The sequence below is a fragment of the Eucalyptus grandis genome, chromosome 10, assembly GCF_016545825.1.
Source record: "Eucalyptus grandis isolate ANBG69807.140 chromosome 10, ASM1654582v1, whole genome shotgun sequence".
Lineage (NCBI taxonomy): Eukaryota > Viridiplantae > Streptophyta > Magnoliopsida > Myrtales > Myrtaceae > Eucalyptus > Eucalyptus grandis.
This window is the reverse complement of record NC_052621.1, coordinates 23,948,026-23,965,563: the sequence shown is the minus strand read 5'-3', so window position 1 is coordinate 23,965,563 and position 17,538 is coordinate 23,948,026. Positions and strand designations below refer to the sequence as shown.

Here is a 17,538-nt window from a genome sequence, read left to right as displayed (position 1 = left end):
ATTAAAATTGGGCGAGTTCCACAGCAGAAGAACGTGGAACTGCTATGCTTTCCTTGTAACTGCTCCGGTGTGATTTTTTTGTGATTCTCCATCTATTAGTTGATTGCATGATGGGAAATGTAATCCAATGGATGCAACAATGTCTTCCTTGCTTATGCATTTTTCCAGGTAGTGATGCATTTTAAGAATTATGCTCGTTGGATGCCTGAGTAGATAATCGAAGAGCAATGAATAGCAAAAAGAGTTGTGCCACATAAGTAATTTCTGCACAGCCAACAGCTTGCCAGGGACTCTTATCGATTTTCTGGTGCTTCTCCCTGGCATGACGAAGAGGTCCTCCGACTACAGCGAAGTCGGAGCAGTCATTGCCTGGTGTATTGTAAAAAATCTGCGGTGCATTCCTGAATTCTGCAGATATACCCTGCTAGTATCCCCTGCCTGGGGTTGATCATGATTCGGTGTCTGCCGTCAAGCCCGCGATTTCTTTAAGCGGCTTCCACATGACCTTTCGCCTACACATGCATTTGAAAGAAGCAGCTTGAAGCTAATGCACTCATGGAACATGAAATGTGGAACTGAATCTCCCAAGTACTTTCAGACGGCTATAGCCTATAGGTTGGTGCATACCAGTTTCCGCACTCAGCGATGACCCTCACTTTTGGCCGGAGCGTAGGTAGTAAGGCGAGAAACTGGAGCTCGGACTTGGACAGAACCTGCAGAACAAAAAGAGGGCATGTGGCATCAACAATCAATACGCGCTGCCTATACCTCCAGAGAATTCAGGTTGAGCAGGCTCGCGTCTCGAACCTACCTTGGCCTCGATTATCCAGACGACTAGGCCTTTGGCATCAGGGGGTAGCGCCGCAAGCCTGTAATCTACTTCCGGTGGGAAGTACCACCTTGCTATGGGCTGCTTCCCGACGTGCGGCTACCTCTCCAATGCAGGAACAGGATCGAAGTCAGGAGGATGTCCAAAAGGAAGAGATTGCGATTGAGAAAGAAACAGAGCCGGGGAAACTTGTAAGCTTACGGGGCAAACGGGGTGAATCTTGGTGAGAGTGGTCTCGGGATCGCCGAGGCCTCGAGCCGTGAGGTCGAGGAAGTAGTAGCCCTGGTACTTGAGGCGAGCAAGGTAGCGGCCCTCATAGCCTCCCTCGTGCGGTGTGTAGATGGCGAGCGCCTTGTGCTCCTCGACGTCCGAGAGCCAGCGGCCAAGGTCGGGCTTCAGCAGATCACCTCCAATGAAGTCCCCTATTCCGATCCCGCTGCATCTTACAGGTCCAACCCCAGACCTTCTCGAAGGCCGTCCTCGTCCTGGGCTCACCCTCGTCACGTTAAGCTGTTCGATGATCGTCTCCAAGGCGACACGGCTGTCTAGACATTGCTTGCGCGGCCAGAGACTGGTGCTGGCCAGCGTGGCGCAGTTGAAGCAGACTGCAGCTGCCATTTTTTGCTTATCCCTGTGGGAGACTTACAGTCCAATAGAGGAAGAGAGGGCAAAAACTGAGAAGATGCTCAAGGAGTAAGTAAGAATGTGGCTTTCAAACGTTGGGACGTTGCATGCGTGGTGGAGAAACAAGATAAGGGAACGAGTACGGGCACAAAGACCGACTGGACCCACGGAGGTGGCCTATTACATACCAATTGCTGAAAAAATATATGCATAACTAGGTACGCTGCATATAAGAATGTCATTTATTACTATACTGAAACAATAAATAAAAATTCATCTGCTTGGGTTCCAGTGTTTGTCTCGTCAAGAAAATCACACGATCGTTTCTTAATATTAACTCTCAAAGAATTTAGGTATATATGGTATTGATTCATTTCTCTTGTTAAGTCAGTATATCTGGGGAATGGCATGGGTCACGTTCTAGTGATATAAAAGGAGGTTTTTTTAGAGCATCTGCAGCATCAAATGTCTAGGAAAAGTACGTTTGACTAGTTCTTAATAGTAAAGAGTAGATTGCTTGAAGAAAAAGAAGTCAATATCCAAATAACATATGCCTACAAATAGAGGAAAATAAATTGCTAAATCCAATGTTAAATGGGCGGGCATATTGAGCTAGGTTTGGTCGAGCCTACAAGACCGACATTTCGTTCTTTATGGCAGACGAGCTTGAGTCACAAAGTTAGGTTCGACTTCCAATCTCAACCGGCCTGACGTGCCAATATAAACAATCTAGAGGTGGATCAACCCTTGCTGTCAGCAACTTCTGCCATAGTAAATGCAAGGTTTCGATTCAATCACCAATCAGGCCAAGCACCAAGTGACATGGCCTGCTAATTCAGCTAGTTGTCAGTCTAGTGTTGATGCAAGCTCGATTAGGCATGAGAACATGTAAAACCAAATGATCGTTTTGGATTGAACCGCGACAAACGGGACATCTTCAAATCAGCTTGGCTTCTGTTGAGTGATTTGAACCCAGTTTGGCTGGACCCTAGCTTATGCACGAGTATTTCAATACTCAAGCCGCATTACCTAAACAAAATAGCGGTCAAGAAACAAATGTATCCACCTTAATACACACGCAATAACGCAAGCAAGGCGAGAGAGAGAGAGAGAGAGAGAGAGATCAAACAATATCTGAACATACCATTATTATCAGTAACTTCCAGTCATCTATTACTAAGGATGAACAAGCATTGCGAATGACCTATGCAACATGTATTGGCGCATAAATGAACAAAAGCTAATTCAACTGCTCTGAGGCAGGTTGGAGTATAAGGTGACGACATTATCAGCAAACTAACTAAGGTCAATCAAGGTATTTTCACCTAGGTTTCCTGACAAAAAGAACGGAACAAAGCAGCGAGACGGTTTTATCTGGGGGTGACCGTTGGAGTAACTCCACTGATGAGATCGCTGCCAGAGACATCGTATGACACATTAGGATTTGCTATCTCAGAAGAAGAAGACGGTGGAGTCATTTTCTTTGTGGCCTCGATCGAGAGGGACTCTGTTGTCCTATAATCTGACTCGGGTGTCATAAGCCATATGCTTTCCAGCTCGCGCATAACATCTGCCATTGAAGGCCGTGCATCTGTCTCGTCTTGGCAACATTTGAGGGCCAACATCAGGAACTTCTCGATGCATTCTGAAGGATAAGATCCCATGCTTCCATCAACAATAGAGAAGGTGGTGCCAGATTGGTATGCGACATTCACCTGCCATGCCAACTGACATGTCACTAGAAATACAGTGTAACTGATGTATTATCATTCCTTTACTAAAGTATCATGTGGTACGAAAATTCCACCAAAATCTTTGATCATAGAATGATCAGGACACTATGAAGGATCAAGGGCTGTACTTTCCTGTGTTCAACAAAACGTAAAGTCCCACAATAATCATAAGGCTACTTTCATAAGATCAGGAAACAAATTATGAAGTCAGCACAATCAGGACCCACTTCAAAGCCTTCAAATGTCCTGCTAACCTGTTTGCTCCCAGGTATACATGATAAAAATCTCATGCACTAGAACCAATCTAATAAAATGCGCATTCTTTGCACTCACCATTTCATACCACTAGGGAGCACATACTCTCTTTCTAAGCAACCTTCCATATTATTTGATAATTTCCACGTCATAGCTATCTTTGAGCTCATGTAAAAGAACTGAAACAGTATGATATTACCTCACGAACAATGTTTTTGCCATGTGAGATGGGCTGCATCCCGGTCAATAGCTCCAAAAACACGACACCAAGGCTATAAACGTCACTCTTGTCTGTTAATTTATGAGTCAAGAAGTACTCCGGGTCAAGATAACCCTGCAAAAGTTTAACATAGACAAGATACTCATATTCCCATCTTGTGAACCATGCTCAAGCCTAATTCTAGAGATTAGCATGTACATAAGCAAAGAAGAAGAGCAAGCAAATAAATCTTTTGGAGATTGAATAGCTTACTTGTGATGCATCAGCAGTGAATTCAATATTAAGAATATATGCCATACAACGAACCAGAAGTAAATTCCTAAATTCCAAGTCAGTTAGATCTTTAGGATACCATCAGCATGAATATTCTTCACTTTTTCTTTTTCTTTTTGGCTTAAAAAAGCCATTCTTCACTTGGGCCGAGATATATTGATACTCAGTAAAAAAGACATTCAGTAATATTAACCGTGTTTTCTTCTGTTTCTGACAATTCCATGTCCTATATTCATTAGCTGTGTATAAGTTCTAAATCCAATACCCTCACCACAATAATTTGTCTTTGCTCTGACATCTCAGTGACATATTGTAAATACACGTAAGCAGGTGTTGACCTCTTCTACTATTCTCAGGCATAGCTGAAACAAGTTATTAAACGCCCTCCCACATTGTTATTTTTGCAATGGTATCCTCCTGCTTCAAACATCACCTGCACTATCGTGTCATCCATGTCCAGAGAAAAAGGTTGAACTGAATTCTCCGACCAATTGCATAAGAACTTTATGTCACCATACCTTAATGGTTTCAATTGGATCAATTGGATCAATTGGAAATCCAAGATCCTGCTAACAACTGATGGCAATTGACATAGCACTCATTGAGATGCCACATGGCATGAAATGTCTGTATCATTATACTCTTTTGCTAAAGTATCCCATATAACTTGTCTATGTGGTTTAAATGACTGTATAGACACGTCACCTATTTCCACCTAATAACTTAAGTTTTTGTTTTGGACTCGTTAACGCTGTATCAAAGCCAACTTCCATTCGAGCTTTATTTTGAGTGTGAGGCTTCCCATCCGTCAACTGCACATATTGTTCTCAATCTGATCTACATGTGAGAGGAAGTTTGAAGTATCCCACATCGCTTGTTTTTTTGGTTTACAATGGCCTTATACACATGTCAACCACCACCTAATAGCAGGCCTGTTTGTTTACAATTAAGAAAAAGCACAAAAATACTTCTTTGCTTTCTCGCCAAAATAATTTGAAAAATTTATATGAGAATCTACATGTCAACATTTATATGCTGTGAAAGTTTTGGGTGTTCCAGGTTAAAGAATTCAAAATGCCTGTCACAAAATTAAGGTTATGCAAAAGGAAAAGGTAAAGATCTATTCAGACATGCCCTAAAGCTTTTGGGTAGGACTTGCTAACACTTTGTTAACAGATTATCATTAGTGTATTCAAGTAAAAACAATTGAACAGTACAATATCTGAAGTTCAAATACAATTTTTGATTGAAAGTAACTCTTGACAAAAAGAGCAATGACCCTCCAATTTTCTCTTGAATATATTCCTGTAAGTCCTACTACTCTTTGCTAACTAACAAGGTAATTATTATGAGTGAATTTTTTTCAAAGAGAAATTCAGACGATTTGCACCAAAAAGAATAGGCAATAAGCAGATATCCTTTTCAAATGAGACTCACAAGGTAGCTTTAAAGGCAGATGCAGAATTGAGACTGACTAGCACATATGTAACAAACACCAGAAGAACTTGCACAAATCACAGAACATACAAAAGCCAAATCAAGCAAAGCTTGGCAAATTGTTAATATAGGAGCAATAGGTCTTACAGGAGTCCCCTTGACCACCGTTGACACATGACCCGGCACAACGCCTTCAATATCTGGAACAGGTGCAAGTCTCGATAGTCCAAAATCAGCAACTTTCGCAGTAAACTTGGGATCCAACAAAATGTTACTGGCCTTGATATCGCGGTGGAAAATTGGAGGATCAGCTTCTGTATGCAGGTATAGGATGCCCTTGGCTGCACCAAGGGCAATTCTCATTCTCATCCCAAAAGAAAGAGGTTCTTTAGATCGACCTGAAATTGAACATTTAAAGACTTTTTAAAATTCATAATTTCAGAGAATTGGTAACCAATTTTGAGTTCCATGATCAGAATCTTCTAAGCATCAGATACAAAGGGATAAAATAATATCTCAAAGTATTCTTGCTAGGTATAAGGTTTCGACTTTCATCATGCATGGACTCCAGGGGAAAAAAGAGGAAAAGAAGAAGAAGAATGACAAGCTAATAATCTTTACCAAAAAAAAAAAATGACAAGCTAATAATCATTAAAGACCATATGAGGGGGCAACGAGAAAGTACCAGAAATGTGATCTCGTAGAGTTCCGTTGGACATGAATTCATATATCAACATCTGCATAACAGATATACAATAAATAAACTTAAACTATCCAATTCAACCTTTTGATATTCCCAAATGTCAGAACAGAGAGAATCAAGAAGATATCTCAAGGACGCTGTGAGGGTGGAAGACATGAAAGAAATTGGAGTTCACATCCAAAATTCCACTTACTAATTTCTTGCAGACTTCGACTCATGCTTGTAAAGCTACAAATATATTTCATGCCATACATACTCTAGAACGTTTGGAGTAAATGGTGGCCTACATAAATTAATATTAGTACCAGAGCTAGAGACCTCAAGTTCTATTCCTAACACCCTTCTTTCACCCATTTATGAGCTCCCTTTTATATGTGTTGGATTTTCACAATCACCACAGGTTTTTATGGTATTTGTACTCTTCAGGCTTTCTCATCATATTAGCATTTGCGTGAGGAAGAGTGTTAAGCTAAAAAATATATTCCATATCTTATAACATTATCATCTAACACCCAGACAGGATTTTTACTACCAATCATAAATCGCTTTCGCTAAGTTCATATTGTAAATGGAGTATTATTTTCTCCTTTTAATAAGTTTCAAGTGGAGTATTCTTTAATAAGATCGATATCTTTCCTAGGCATAATATCTTTTGAGTTGTTCTGCCGGATCGATCGCTCAAGACCTTTGGTCTCTACCTGGACCCGATGAAAAAAAATGAGATCACTTCTTATGGACTCGTTGAGAATGATTCTGATCTAGTTCATGGCCTATTAGAAGGATATCAATTCCTTCTGGAACTAGGGCTTCAAACCATCAATAAATAAAAGAAAAAGCAAAAAGTTCTGTTATTTTTTTTTTCTCAGCCAAAGTAGAGCAAAAAATAAAACTTCCTTTTATTTTCTCCTAAATCCATTTTCTGACAATTTTGTTAGTTGCATTGACATAGCAATTGAAATAGATCCACTTCCTATTTTGGTACTTCAAAGTCCCCGGTTCACAATTGCAACTTATTCAATCCAATCTATTGAGTGCATTCAAGTGATGTGAATCTATACATTACACAATATCTAGACAGATTTAATCATTTCAATTACATGCAGAGATGCTAAGAACTTCCCTGGTAAGTAGCTATACCATAAGAACAAAACATGCTACCACATAAGCTCTCCTATGTTGCACCTTATACATTAAATGACTAGGAAATGCTTGAAAGAACAAACTAGGAAACCATAGAAGGTTACCTCCAATATATAAACTACAAGATCAGGAGCTACATTGCATATAATTGTCCAGCAATCATCAAGTGCAGTAGACCGAAAACAGTGAATATATTGCAATTGGATTGAGGCAAGCTTGAAATTTCCAGATTATATTGGTGAAGGATTTACAAATGAGGTTTAGCAACTACCTGTTCACCTTCCTCATCACAATATCCAATCAAAGACACGAGATTTCGATGGTGTAACCTTGAAAGAAGTTCAATTTCCGTCAAAAATTCCTTTTCACCCTGTAATGACCCCTCCTGTGCCCGTTTTATGGCCACAACTGTGCCATCAGCCAGAACTCCCCGATAAACCTTTCCGTATCCTCCCTGGCCTACTTGAGTGGAGCTGTTGAAATTGTTTGTAGCTGAAGCCATTTCTCCATAGGAAAAGCACTTCACACCATCAATTTTGATGGATGAAGTAGATGCTGCAGGTGATACAGAGCAGAGTTACAGATACCACTCAAACATACCGACACTCGTCAACTAATTTAAACAATTTGCAGCTCAATATTTTCTTTGAGAATAAGAATTTTCAGTAAGAAGACTATAAAGCTCTTTAAGATACGTATTCAATTTAATTTTAAGAAGAAAGAGAACAGTTGTTAATGGAGCCATACACAAGATATGTTGAGCGAATAGTGACATCAATTTCAACAATATTTTGAGAAGACTTCTCGAAGGGATCCTCATGGTCAAGAATATGAATTTTTTTTTTTTTTTTTGGGTTCCTTTCTTAACATGCAACTCAAAATACTCTCTCTCAACTAATCAAAATCATCCATTGGCATATGATGTTTCAAGCAGCATGTAATAAAGAGTAGAACAGGAAAACAAAAGAATGGACTGAAGATTAATATCAACAATCCGACAAGTGGACCACATTAAATAGCTATTAAATCTGTCAAAAACAATTGGGAAAGCAAAACTCTTCTGGGATCTAAGCAGTAACTTTCTTGCCCAAGCTTGCTAGTGTCCTCCTATTGCCATCCTAAGAGCACTTGAGGAAAAGGTATCATGAAAGTGCGTAAGGCAATCGTCAGTTGGCTTCTATCCCAGGATAGCATTGCATAGTTTATTATGCACCAACAAATGAAAGGGAAAATAGTCTTTTCAGTCATTGATCAACTCTTGACACAAGGATAAAGGTATCTGACCACATCGATATGTAACCAACAAATGATTTTGGTAGAAAGGGTGCAAAGTATGAGAAAAATATGCCTCAACATTCCTTATACTCACATCGACGTCTCTTTGAAATGCCAGGATGGTCTCTCAGATGTTTCCTCACGATGAGCAGTGAAACAATGGCAGATAGTGTGACAGCCCCGGCAATGGCCCCCACCACTATGCCAACCAAAGCCCCTTTGCTTAAGCCAGATTTTGAGACAGTTGGGAACTCTGTTCCAGAAACAATGACACAGTATACAAATCAAACATTGAAACACAATATAACCTCACATTTGGGCATGCAGCATAATCCATGCAAAATGTACTTGGGTCATAGTGGCAAACATTACACACAGGGTTCTTGTTACGCAAACATCATATTAAGGAGAAAGAAAATGAATAAATACATCCAAAAGCATTTAATGAAGAAAAAAAAAAGATAGTAGCCTAATATCTGCTAAAACCTGAATTAATTAGTGCAGGGATTATATATACTCAGAGGTACACCTTTATAGATAACCATCCGAGTGTCCCTTCAAAAATTAAGAAGTCAAAAATCTTCCAACTGGTGACAAGCTGAAAAGATCCAGAATTAGAGACTTAAAGGGGTAAATAATAAAGAAGGTCCAACCTTTGGGTCCATTTAACTCAGGTAAGTGCACTTCAATAGTTCCTTACAACAAACATCATGATTACTTTCATCAGAGAGCTTTGCAAGCAATCAGTCAAAAACCATGATGGCAAAGCTAAAGCACATGCCAAATTTCCACATCATGTAGCAAACCTTGTATCTCACTACTCACTAAAAGGCACTTGGTGAAATATCAACTTGATTGAAATTGAATGTCAATGCAGCATGCAACAAAATTGAAATACAAAGAGACCAAGAATGACAGACCCCACAATGTCCTTTAATGACATTGACCCTCGATGAAGAGATTATCCCAACAACAGAAAGGGCACCACGTCAACAAAGATGAGTGCAAAATCAACGATTGTGAATGAAGAAAAAAACTCAAATTCTTAGACTCTACTTTGTGAATTAAAAGAGGAAAGGAAAGAAAAAAAATGACACATGAATTTGATTAAAAGTTCATTGACAACTGACCTTCCTGGTAAGGCTCCAACAGAGTGAAGTTCAGAAGTTCATAGGGTCCGAATAAATCACTGTCAGGAATATTCCAGCCTGTGAACATGCTCCTGACTCTTAGAACCTCACTTACATTGAACAGATGGGAGTTGCTTTCATTTTGATAGATGGGAAAAAGTTTGATGTACATCGCCAGCCGAGGTCCTTCTTGCCATGAAAAGGTATAAATCTGCACTTGATAGCCATACAATTCGAGACCAGTTGACAGGTACTGCACGAAATCATCCTCATAGGCATTGAAATATGATAACCCTGGACTTTTCAAGCGATATCCAACTAGCAGAGGTGCAGCACAGAAACACGGAACAGGGGATGAAACTGAATATTCATAGGGGGGTGGGCATGATTGACTGGGACAGTCTTTGGATGTCACATTCTGCAAGCTATCTACACCAATATTTTGAGATTGACAAAACTGAACAAGGTTGCTGTTCCCGCATAATGGGTTCCCCTGAAGCCTGCAGAGAAAATAAAATCTCAAGCGGGAAGATGATTATCTCTTCAACTCCACTTCCTGAAGCTACTGATTGCGGAGCAATGCAGCAACTTCAGATACTTTCTAAATAAGCAGACACATTTCAACCAGAGTACTAGGAAATGTGTAAGAAATGTGTGAATTCCAGGATGGGTGGGAGAGTAGACAAACCAGACAGAGACATTTGGAGGAAGGCTGGTGCTGCCTGAAATGTTGACAAATTGATTGTTCTGCAAATTCCTGAAAAATTGAAAAGTTCAGACAATTTCCAGAAAGAAACATTTAATAATCAAAGTTGCACAGATTTTCACATTCTCATTCTTACACGTCCAATCTTTTAGTTGCGTTGACAGTCCTATTTTGCCAAATATCAGACGGTACAGAACCAACCAATGAATTATTTGCAAGTGACCTGCACAGTGAATTATGGATAAAATTGAGCCATTGACATTTAGGTAGATATATCAACTTGGCATGGGTACTTACAATATGCTACTAACAATTTATGTTGACATATAAGTGAGATTATAGGAAAACAGTTAAATTTACTGAATCGCTGGATGCAACATTGGGGGGAAATAGAAAGAACAGAAGGCCTTCGTTCAGTTGATAACCGCATCTGCACAGTCACAAGACATACTAATAGAGGAAAATGAAAGATTGCTTACAATCTCTGAAGGTTAACAAGCCCTGAAAAGCTGGCAGGAATAGTTCCGGATAGGTTATTGTTTGATAGATCTCTGACAAGTATTTGAAAAAATGAAAAGCATTAGGACATGAGAAAAATCATATACTAAATTCCTGCAAATTATTAGAGATCGATTGGGGGAGGGGCTTTTCACATCAATGATCAACAGATCTTACATAGTTGTGATGTTCTCCGAAAGCTTATTTGTTGGTATGGATCCATTCAGCTTATTGGAACTGAGGTCCCTGTAAAAAGCAGATAGTTTGCTGAAAAGGTCTTTCTCATTATATTCAATTGAAGCAGTTGAATAGTTATTACTTACAGATAACCAAGACCTGGTATACTGCTCAGATCAGGAATTGTTCCTTGCAAGCTGCAATTTCTCATGCTCCTGAAAGGACCAACAAAATCATCAAGATCATTCTTGAACATCATACACTACTCCCCATGGGTAATCTCTGATGGGAGTTGGGATGACTAGATTATATGACAAAATGATTTTTAAGAGACAGAACAACTAAATGAAGCCTGGTTACCAAACAAAAAAAAAAAAAAACAACTAAATGAAGCCCACTGAGGTGGAATAAGGCTTGGTTGTTGCTGGAACAACTAGATGAAACAACATCATCTTTTATCTCACAACTGACCAAGAGTATACACCTTTCTTAAATAGTAGAAACATGCACCCCCAACATTTGAAGATCATGCTCCAATGTGCTGAACATTAACACACGAAAGCATCTAGTGACAAGCCAACAGTTTGAACAATTAAGATATTATGGCTGATACACAAGAGGAAACGTTGGAGAATGATATGGCAATTGCTGAGAACAAATAGCACATGCAATTAATATCCTTAGCCATCCTCTACATTACATCACTCTTTGGTCCAAGATTCACCCTCAGTAAACATTCAATCCCCTGTCACCCAATTCTTCTGTTGACGTACAAACAATCTCCAATAAATTACACTTAATCATGTTCATGTGAATCCCTTCGGTGATTTAAAAGGCAACTTACATGTAATATCAAGTATGGAGAAATGATTTGAAAAAGAAAAGAGTTATGAAGCAATTTCATGATAGACTGTTGTAACACTCAAATGTGCTCTCTGCAAGCATAAAGCAACAAACTTTTCACAAATTCAAAACTTACATACCCAGGTTTATATGATCTGGAATGATCTATTCATCCACCTAATTTGTTTTACCACATAAAAATCATGCTCAAAATTTTCCACGATTCTCTCCTCCTGATATGGGTTATATTGTCTTTTAATTCACACCACAGATTTACTGATGGCAAATGTTTCTTCCTAGTCTGATGATTAGATACAATGCCACTGAAAGAGAGGCACTATGCGTACTGAAAATCATTCGCAGAGCTCGGAATAATCATATAGCATCAGTAAATTGGATTCATGTCGCAACATTTTCACTATCTGAAGCTTAAAGTATGATACACAGAGAACTTACATCTTCAACAATTTTGACATGTTTACATAAGAACGAGGAATTGTAGTCCCATCAAAGTTGTTGTTATCAACTTGACTGCATACAACAGAAAAAAGATTTGGGTGGTCAGGTACCTCAAGAAGGCTGTCAGAACAATTAGAATGTAAGAGAAGCTATCAGGATGCCGCAAAGCAAAGTATAAGCTAGAAAAGAAGAAATTGGACAGCAGTCTGCAAAATGCAAGTTAGATGTCTTGTCATAAATCTTCTGATTCTGTACCAGCATGGTTGTTGACTTTGATTTAAGCCTAACAATTTTTCATTTCATCAAAGAGCCTAATTAATTTTCTGCAAGCAATGAGGGTGAAGTGTCATGGGACAAACTAGAAATCACAAAATGCCATGAGTACAACATCTACCCACTTTGTCTTCACCTTGACATTTGGAATTGGATAAAACCCAGTTTTTGCAGACCATGTACAAGAACCACAGAAGTTGCAAGTCATTACTTGCAAATGCTCATACTTGTTCATAGAGTTCGTTCCTGTTTATGGATTAATTACTGGAAAATCTATCATTCCATGCAAAGTCAAGAGGCTCAATACTTATAACTCAGCTTAAGCGACAGAGTCACCTCTCTGTCTGTAACTGACATTCTGCAAAAGGAAAATGACTAGGAATTCATTTGACCTCTTTATGCCTCCTTAGTGGCTTCTGGTACTATGCTCACAAGACTTGACTTCATATCCGCGATCTACAGGCATAATCTGTTGACCGTGACAATTGCAAGCAAACAAGACTAGGACGAGGATATGCTACCCTACCCTCCCCTGCTAAATTCAATAAAGACATGCAGCTTTATATTGTAAAATTATATACCAGTAAGAGGTAAGTTTTCATGTTTAGAGGAGAAGTTGTAATGAGTTCATCATGCACCTTATGAACAGGCCTTTTTCTGCACTTTCAGCCTGACAAAGGTGTAGCAGATATTGATCTACCCAAAGCTATACTTTCCTAGCACTGTATCTCACCTATCTCACCCAACCATGTCATCTTCTCAAGAAAATTTTTGACTTACTAGTACAAGAATGATGACTCAGATCTCAGATGGTCTTGGTACAGTTTAATGAAAATCTTTAGTACAACTCTGACAAACAAACAATTTGTATCTTAACACTTTTGTGACAAAATACTACAGTGAATAGATGTAAATATCTCCTCACAAGTCAGAGAGAGAGAGAGAGAGAGAGAGAGATGAATGCATGCATGAGTGTGAGCCCCGCACGCACACTCATGCATATGTTTATCTGCATGGATGCATGAATCCGTATTAACGCATGTGTGAAAAGGCACTTCTTTCATGATATGTGCAAAAGTCACATTCTATATTGTGGTTATAGAAGAGCTAACTTTTACAGCAAGAAGACAATTAGCAACAGAATGGTCATCGAGATCTGAATTATGAGCAAACAACAATGTAGGTACAATATGATAACCAGAAGCAAGAGAATAAAAGAAAATTGAATTCATTGTGTCTTTAATGGAATAAATAATACCCAGAAATGAAACAACTTACAGTATCAGTAAGTTTGGCAATTCAGAGAACTCTGGGGGAAGGTACCCGGATAAGTTATTATTGTCCACCAGGCTGCAGATGTTTGTCAGATGAACTGTTAATGTAAGGAAGAGAGAGAGAGAGAGAGAGAGATCTGGAAAAGGTAGGAGATCACCAAGCTCTGCAAAAACACTCATTATGGTGCAGAACAATGACTTTGCTGTAGTGAATGAACAACTTACAAGTGAACAAGACTTGGTAATCGTGATAGCTCTGGTGGGATCTGTCCACTCAGTGAATTATTGTTCATGTGGCTGCTCATGAAGGTAAAAGAGAAACGAAATGTAAAGAAAGCAATTATGAAAGAAACCCGCTCCAACTCTCAGAGTACATTTGATAAAATATACTCACAAGTGCTTTGTTTTATTTAAGTTTGCAAAAGATTTAGGTATTGGTCCTGATATTTGGTTCTGATCAATCTGAATTCTGTCCAGCTTTGGAAAGTAACCCAGCTCATCAGGCAGCGGACCTGTTAAGTGATTTCCATTCAGAAGCCTGGAAGCAATTAATATCAAGGATAAGTTTCTTTCAACAGATTAAAATTGTACACGAGAACAGGAAAAATAACTTCTTAATTAAAAGACTGTGGAAAAGCAAACTCTGTACTCACAAGAGGAACAAAGATGTAATATTGCCTATCTCCTTTGGTATACTGCCAGTTATGTTGTTCCACATAAAGTCCCTTCAACAAAAGATGAAAAATAGATTAAAAAAATGGTAAGAAATTGCTTTTAGATTTTCCATTGAGATTCTAAATAAGTCATTTATTCTATAGTGGTGGAAACAATAATTAGGGAAATATGCCTCACAGTATTATCATTTTAGATAGGCGGCCGAGCTCTGGTGATAATGTTCCAGATAGATTCATATTAAGCAATTGCCTGCAAATCACCAAAAATAAATAAATAAATAAACAAACAAACAAACAAACAAATAAATAAAGAATTAGTGCACACATTAACATGCACTTTGAAAGAACTTCAGCAAACGACTTACCTGATCTACATTTCCTCAAAGTGAGATTACAATTTGAATAATGACATAGCATCAACTAGATTCTTGGGAACAAAACTACAGCAGTCACTCTTTCCAATATGAGTTATGTTTGAAACAAAAATCTTTATGGAATACAAATAGTTGTGTCTATTAAACTAAGAGTAGATTACAGAATCCACTCTTGAAGTTGGAATCCAGGTCTGCATTTAACCTTATGAAGAACAAGGTTTGCTGCCAGTGCTGACAGAATGCAATACAAGCTCACATGTGGCCTAATTTTTTGGATTCCACTAAATTCAATTAAAAGGCTAGATTATTTCTAGGATAACTAAAGGGACTCCCAGACCTCTATATGTAAGAAAAAACTGACCCCTTCTCAGGTGAACGAACCTGTGAACCCTCTTACTTGACCCTGAGCTTCTCTCACCCCCTCACAACACAAGCACACACACCATATACCACAGAGACTCACACATCTCCTTCTGCTTCCAGGTGGCACTGCAGGCAGATTCATAATATACCCTAAGGGACCGCAGATTCTGTTGCCAGTCTTTTGCATGAGAAAGAAAGAATGGAGAGAAAGACTGCTGAACCAAATCATGTTATCACATTTGTCCTCATCGGTACATTTCTTTTCCCTGTTGATGAGCTTCTCTGAAAGCTACTCGCTCATAGAGAGGGGAAAAGGGAAAAGGACTTACTGAGGAGATTGCCAACAAAAGTATAAGAAGGAGAAGAACGATGGATCATACAATTCGCTAACATGCAGATAACCATCTGTCAAAGTTCTGTTGAAGCACAAAACGCCTGTCCAGTTGGATGTACACGGGTCTCCTCGGTTCCAGTTGCTCAGATTCTTGTTTGGGTCGATCAAACTCTTCTTGATGTCCTGCAGAGCCTTCACTGCAACAGGAAAACCGGCAACACCAATGTAAGCCTCTTCAAAACATACAACTTTTAACATCATTTACAGGAGGTAACTACAGCTGAAAGCAAGCATCAAGAAGCCCTCAGTTCAATCTTAACAGCACGCTATAGTCTAATTGCTGCAGCAGGCACCCATGCAAAAACTACAAAAAAGCAAACACTTCCTTTCCATCCAACCAGGACCAACAAGAAGTTCCAGAATCTTAAAACGTAAAGCTTAGATACGCCCAGATAATAACAAACACATACCTTCTGCAGGGTCTGTAATGTTATCCTGCGCTTGGGCAAGCAATGAAAGCAAACAGAAACAGATGGCCAGAAACGCTCCATAAGTCGGAACTTTCGACTTGCTTCTATGAAGGACACAAAAATCCCCAAAACCATGCAGCATCTTTATCACCCACCAGGGAAACCTCTTACTCTATCAAGATTTCTCCAGCTGAAACCAAAAAAATCACCTCTCAGGCGAAAGAAATAGCTCAACACCAACAAAAGATTCGAATCTCCAGCAAGCATGATTCAGCAGGAAATTTAAAAAAAAAAACAACAACAACAACAACAACTTGAAGCCAAAGAACTGAAACATATCCTATAAAACAAGCACCTTCAAGTACCAGAATATTTCGCTTCCCACATAGCGTCAGGAGCAATACTAAAAATGGTTTACTTCGAATACGCAGGTGGGGGAACACTAAACTGCGCACGAACTATAAGAAGCTCTTCAACCCAGTGACGAAAACACGTTCTCGTGGTTGTCCGACTCGGTAAATAGCTTCAAAGGTAAGACTCGAGCACGAAAGCGAACCAAACCAATATAAAAACAATAAAGATTCGACCTTTGGTGGGAACGGGATAAATGGGTATCCTCTGACCGGGTCTCCACGAGGAAGGCCAATGCAGCAGCAGCAGCAGCGGCAGCAACAGTTATTGAGGAATAGTGGGACGATGGTGATGATGATGACGACGGCGGCGGCGGCCACGACGACGAAGGTGGTGAAAGACGTCCCATTCATCGTGAGGTAAGATGGTCGAATATGGGTGTGAAAGAGCAACTTTTTTAATGCCAGCGACGGAGATAGAGGGAGTTGTTAAGTGGGTGCTTGACTTTCGATGGTGGGAGGGTGGTTGTGGTGATTGGGGAAGCTTTTAAATTCTCCATGGAAGGTGGGGACGGCGCAAGCTGTTCTTTGCACAGTACGAGCAGACAGCCTCTCCCCCCCGACCGATCCCGGGTTTATGTCTCGGCCATGGCAGGATATCTTGTCCAACGAGGGGCCCAAAATATAACTTGAGGTTTACGTTCTTGTTTTATCGTAGGCTCGTGCTATTGGCATATGTTTTACTTTTCGATATGTTTTCGACTCTCGAGACCCTTATTTTATATTGAATTGATTATATTATTCTTTACAAATTTCACTCTCGACTGAAAATTATATTTTGTATTCTTTTTCTTTTTTTCTTTTATTTTAATTTACTAAAAGACAAAACTATCGACATCCTTTTCAAATAATTCAGGACCTCCGCTTAAGACACTTTGGCAACAAAAGAGTTTGAACTTTTGACCTCGACGATGAGGAAGAGAACTTACACCAACTGCGCTGCCTGTAGTTGGGTATCTCAATCGCTTCTTTCATACTCATTACATTCAATATTTCCTTCATGTTTGTCTTTTTCTAAACTTATTCTCCATTTTTGTTATATAAGCAAAGCACTAATCATATAT

The 17,538-nt window shown here is 39.3% G+C and overlaps 2 protein-coding genes across 4 annotated transcripts; both read right to left on the bottom strand.

Moving 5' to 3' along the window:
- Positions 1-108: 108 nt before the first annotated feature.
- LOC104422340 (NAD(P)H-quinone oxidoreductase subunit N, chloroplastic) lies at positions 109-1,556 on the bottom strand. The gene is made up of 4 exons (XM_010034644.3): positions 1,031-1,556; positions 812-928; positions 628-713; positions 109-512 (listed from the first exon to the last, which is right to left on the bottom strand). The coding sequence occupies exons 1-4, from the start codon at positions 1,445-1,447 to the stop codon at positions 449-451; spliced, it is 684 nt and encodes a 227-aa protein (XP_010032946.2). The 5' UTR covers positions 1,448-1,556; the 3' UTR covers positions 109-448.
- Positions 1,557-2,572: 1,016 nt separating this feature from the next.
- On the bottom strand, positions 2,573-16,857 carry LOC104422339 (probable LRR receptor-like serine/threonine-protein kinase At1g06840). Of its 3 annotated transcripts, none has more exons than XM_010034643.3 (21): positions 16,652-16,857; positions 16,065-16,254; positions 15,641-15,791; positions 14,702-14,773; positions 14,503-14,574; positions 14,244-14,387; positions 14,075-14,146; positions 13,854-13,925; positions 12,300-12,374; positions 11,147-11,215; positions 11,001-11,069; positions 10,805-10,876; positions 10,462-10,548; positions 10,308-10,376; positions 9,620-10,119; positions 8,584-8,742; positions 7,486-7,769; positions 6,057-6,108; positions 5,519-5,769; positions 3,641-3,775; positions 2,573-3,168 (listed from the first exon to the last, which is right to left on the bottom strand). In XM_010034643.3, exons 2-21 carry the CDS (start codon positions 16,204-16,206, stop codon positions 2,824-2,826), a joined length of 2,892 nt encoding a protein of 963 aa, XP_010032945.1. In that variant the 5' UTR covers positions 16,207-16,254; positions 16,652-16,857; the 3' UTR covers positions 2,573-2,823. The 3 variants fall into 3 exon arrangements, with proteins under 3 accessions (XP_010032945.1, XP_010032944.1, XP_039159354.1); XM_010034642.3 differs by lacking the exon at positions 16,652-16,857 and adding an exon at positions 16,420-16,610; XM_039303420.1 differs by lacking the exon at positions 16,652-16,857 and adding an exon at positions 16,430-16,610.
- Positions 16,858-17,538: the final 681 nt, after the last annotated feature.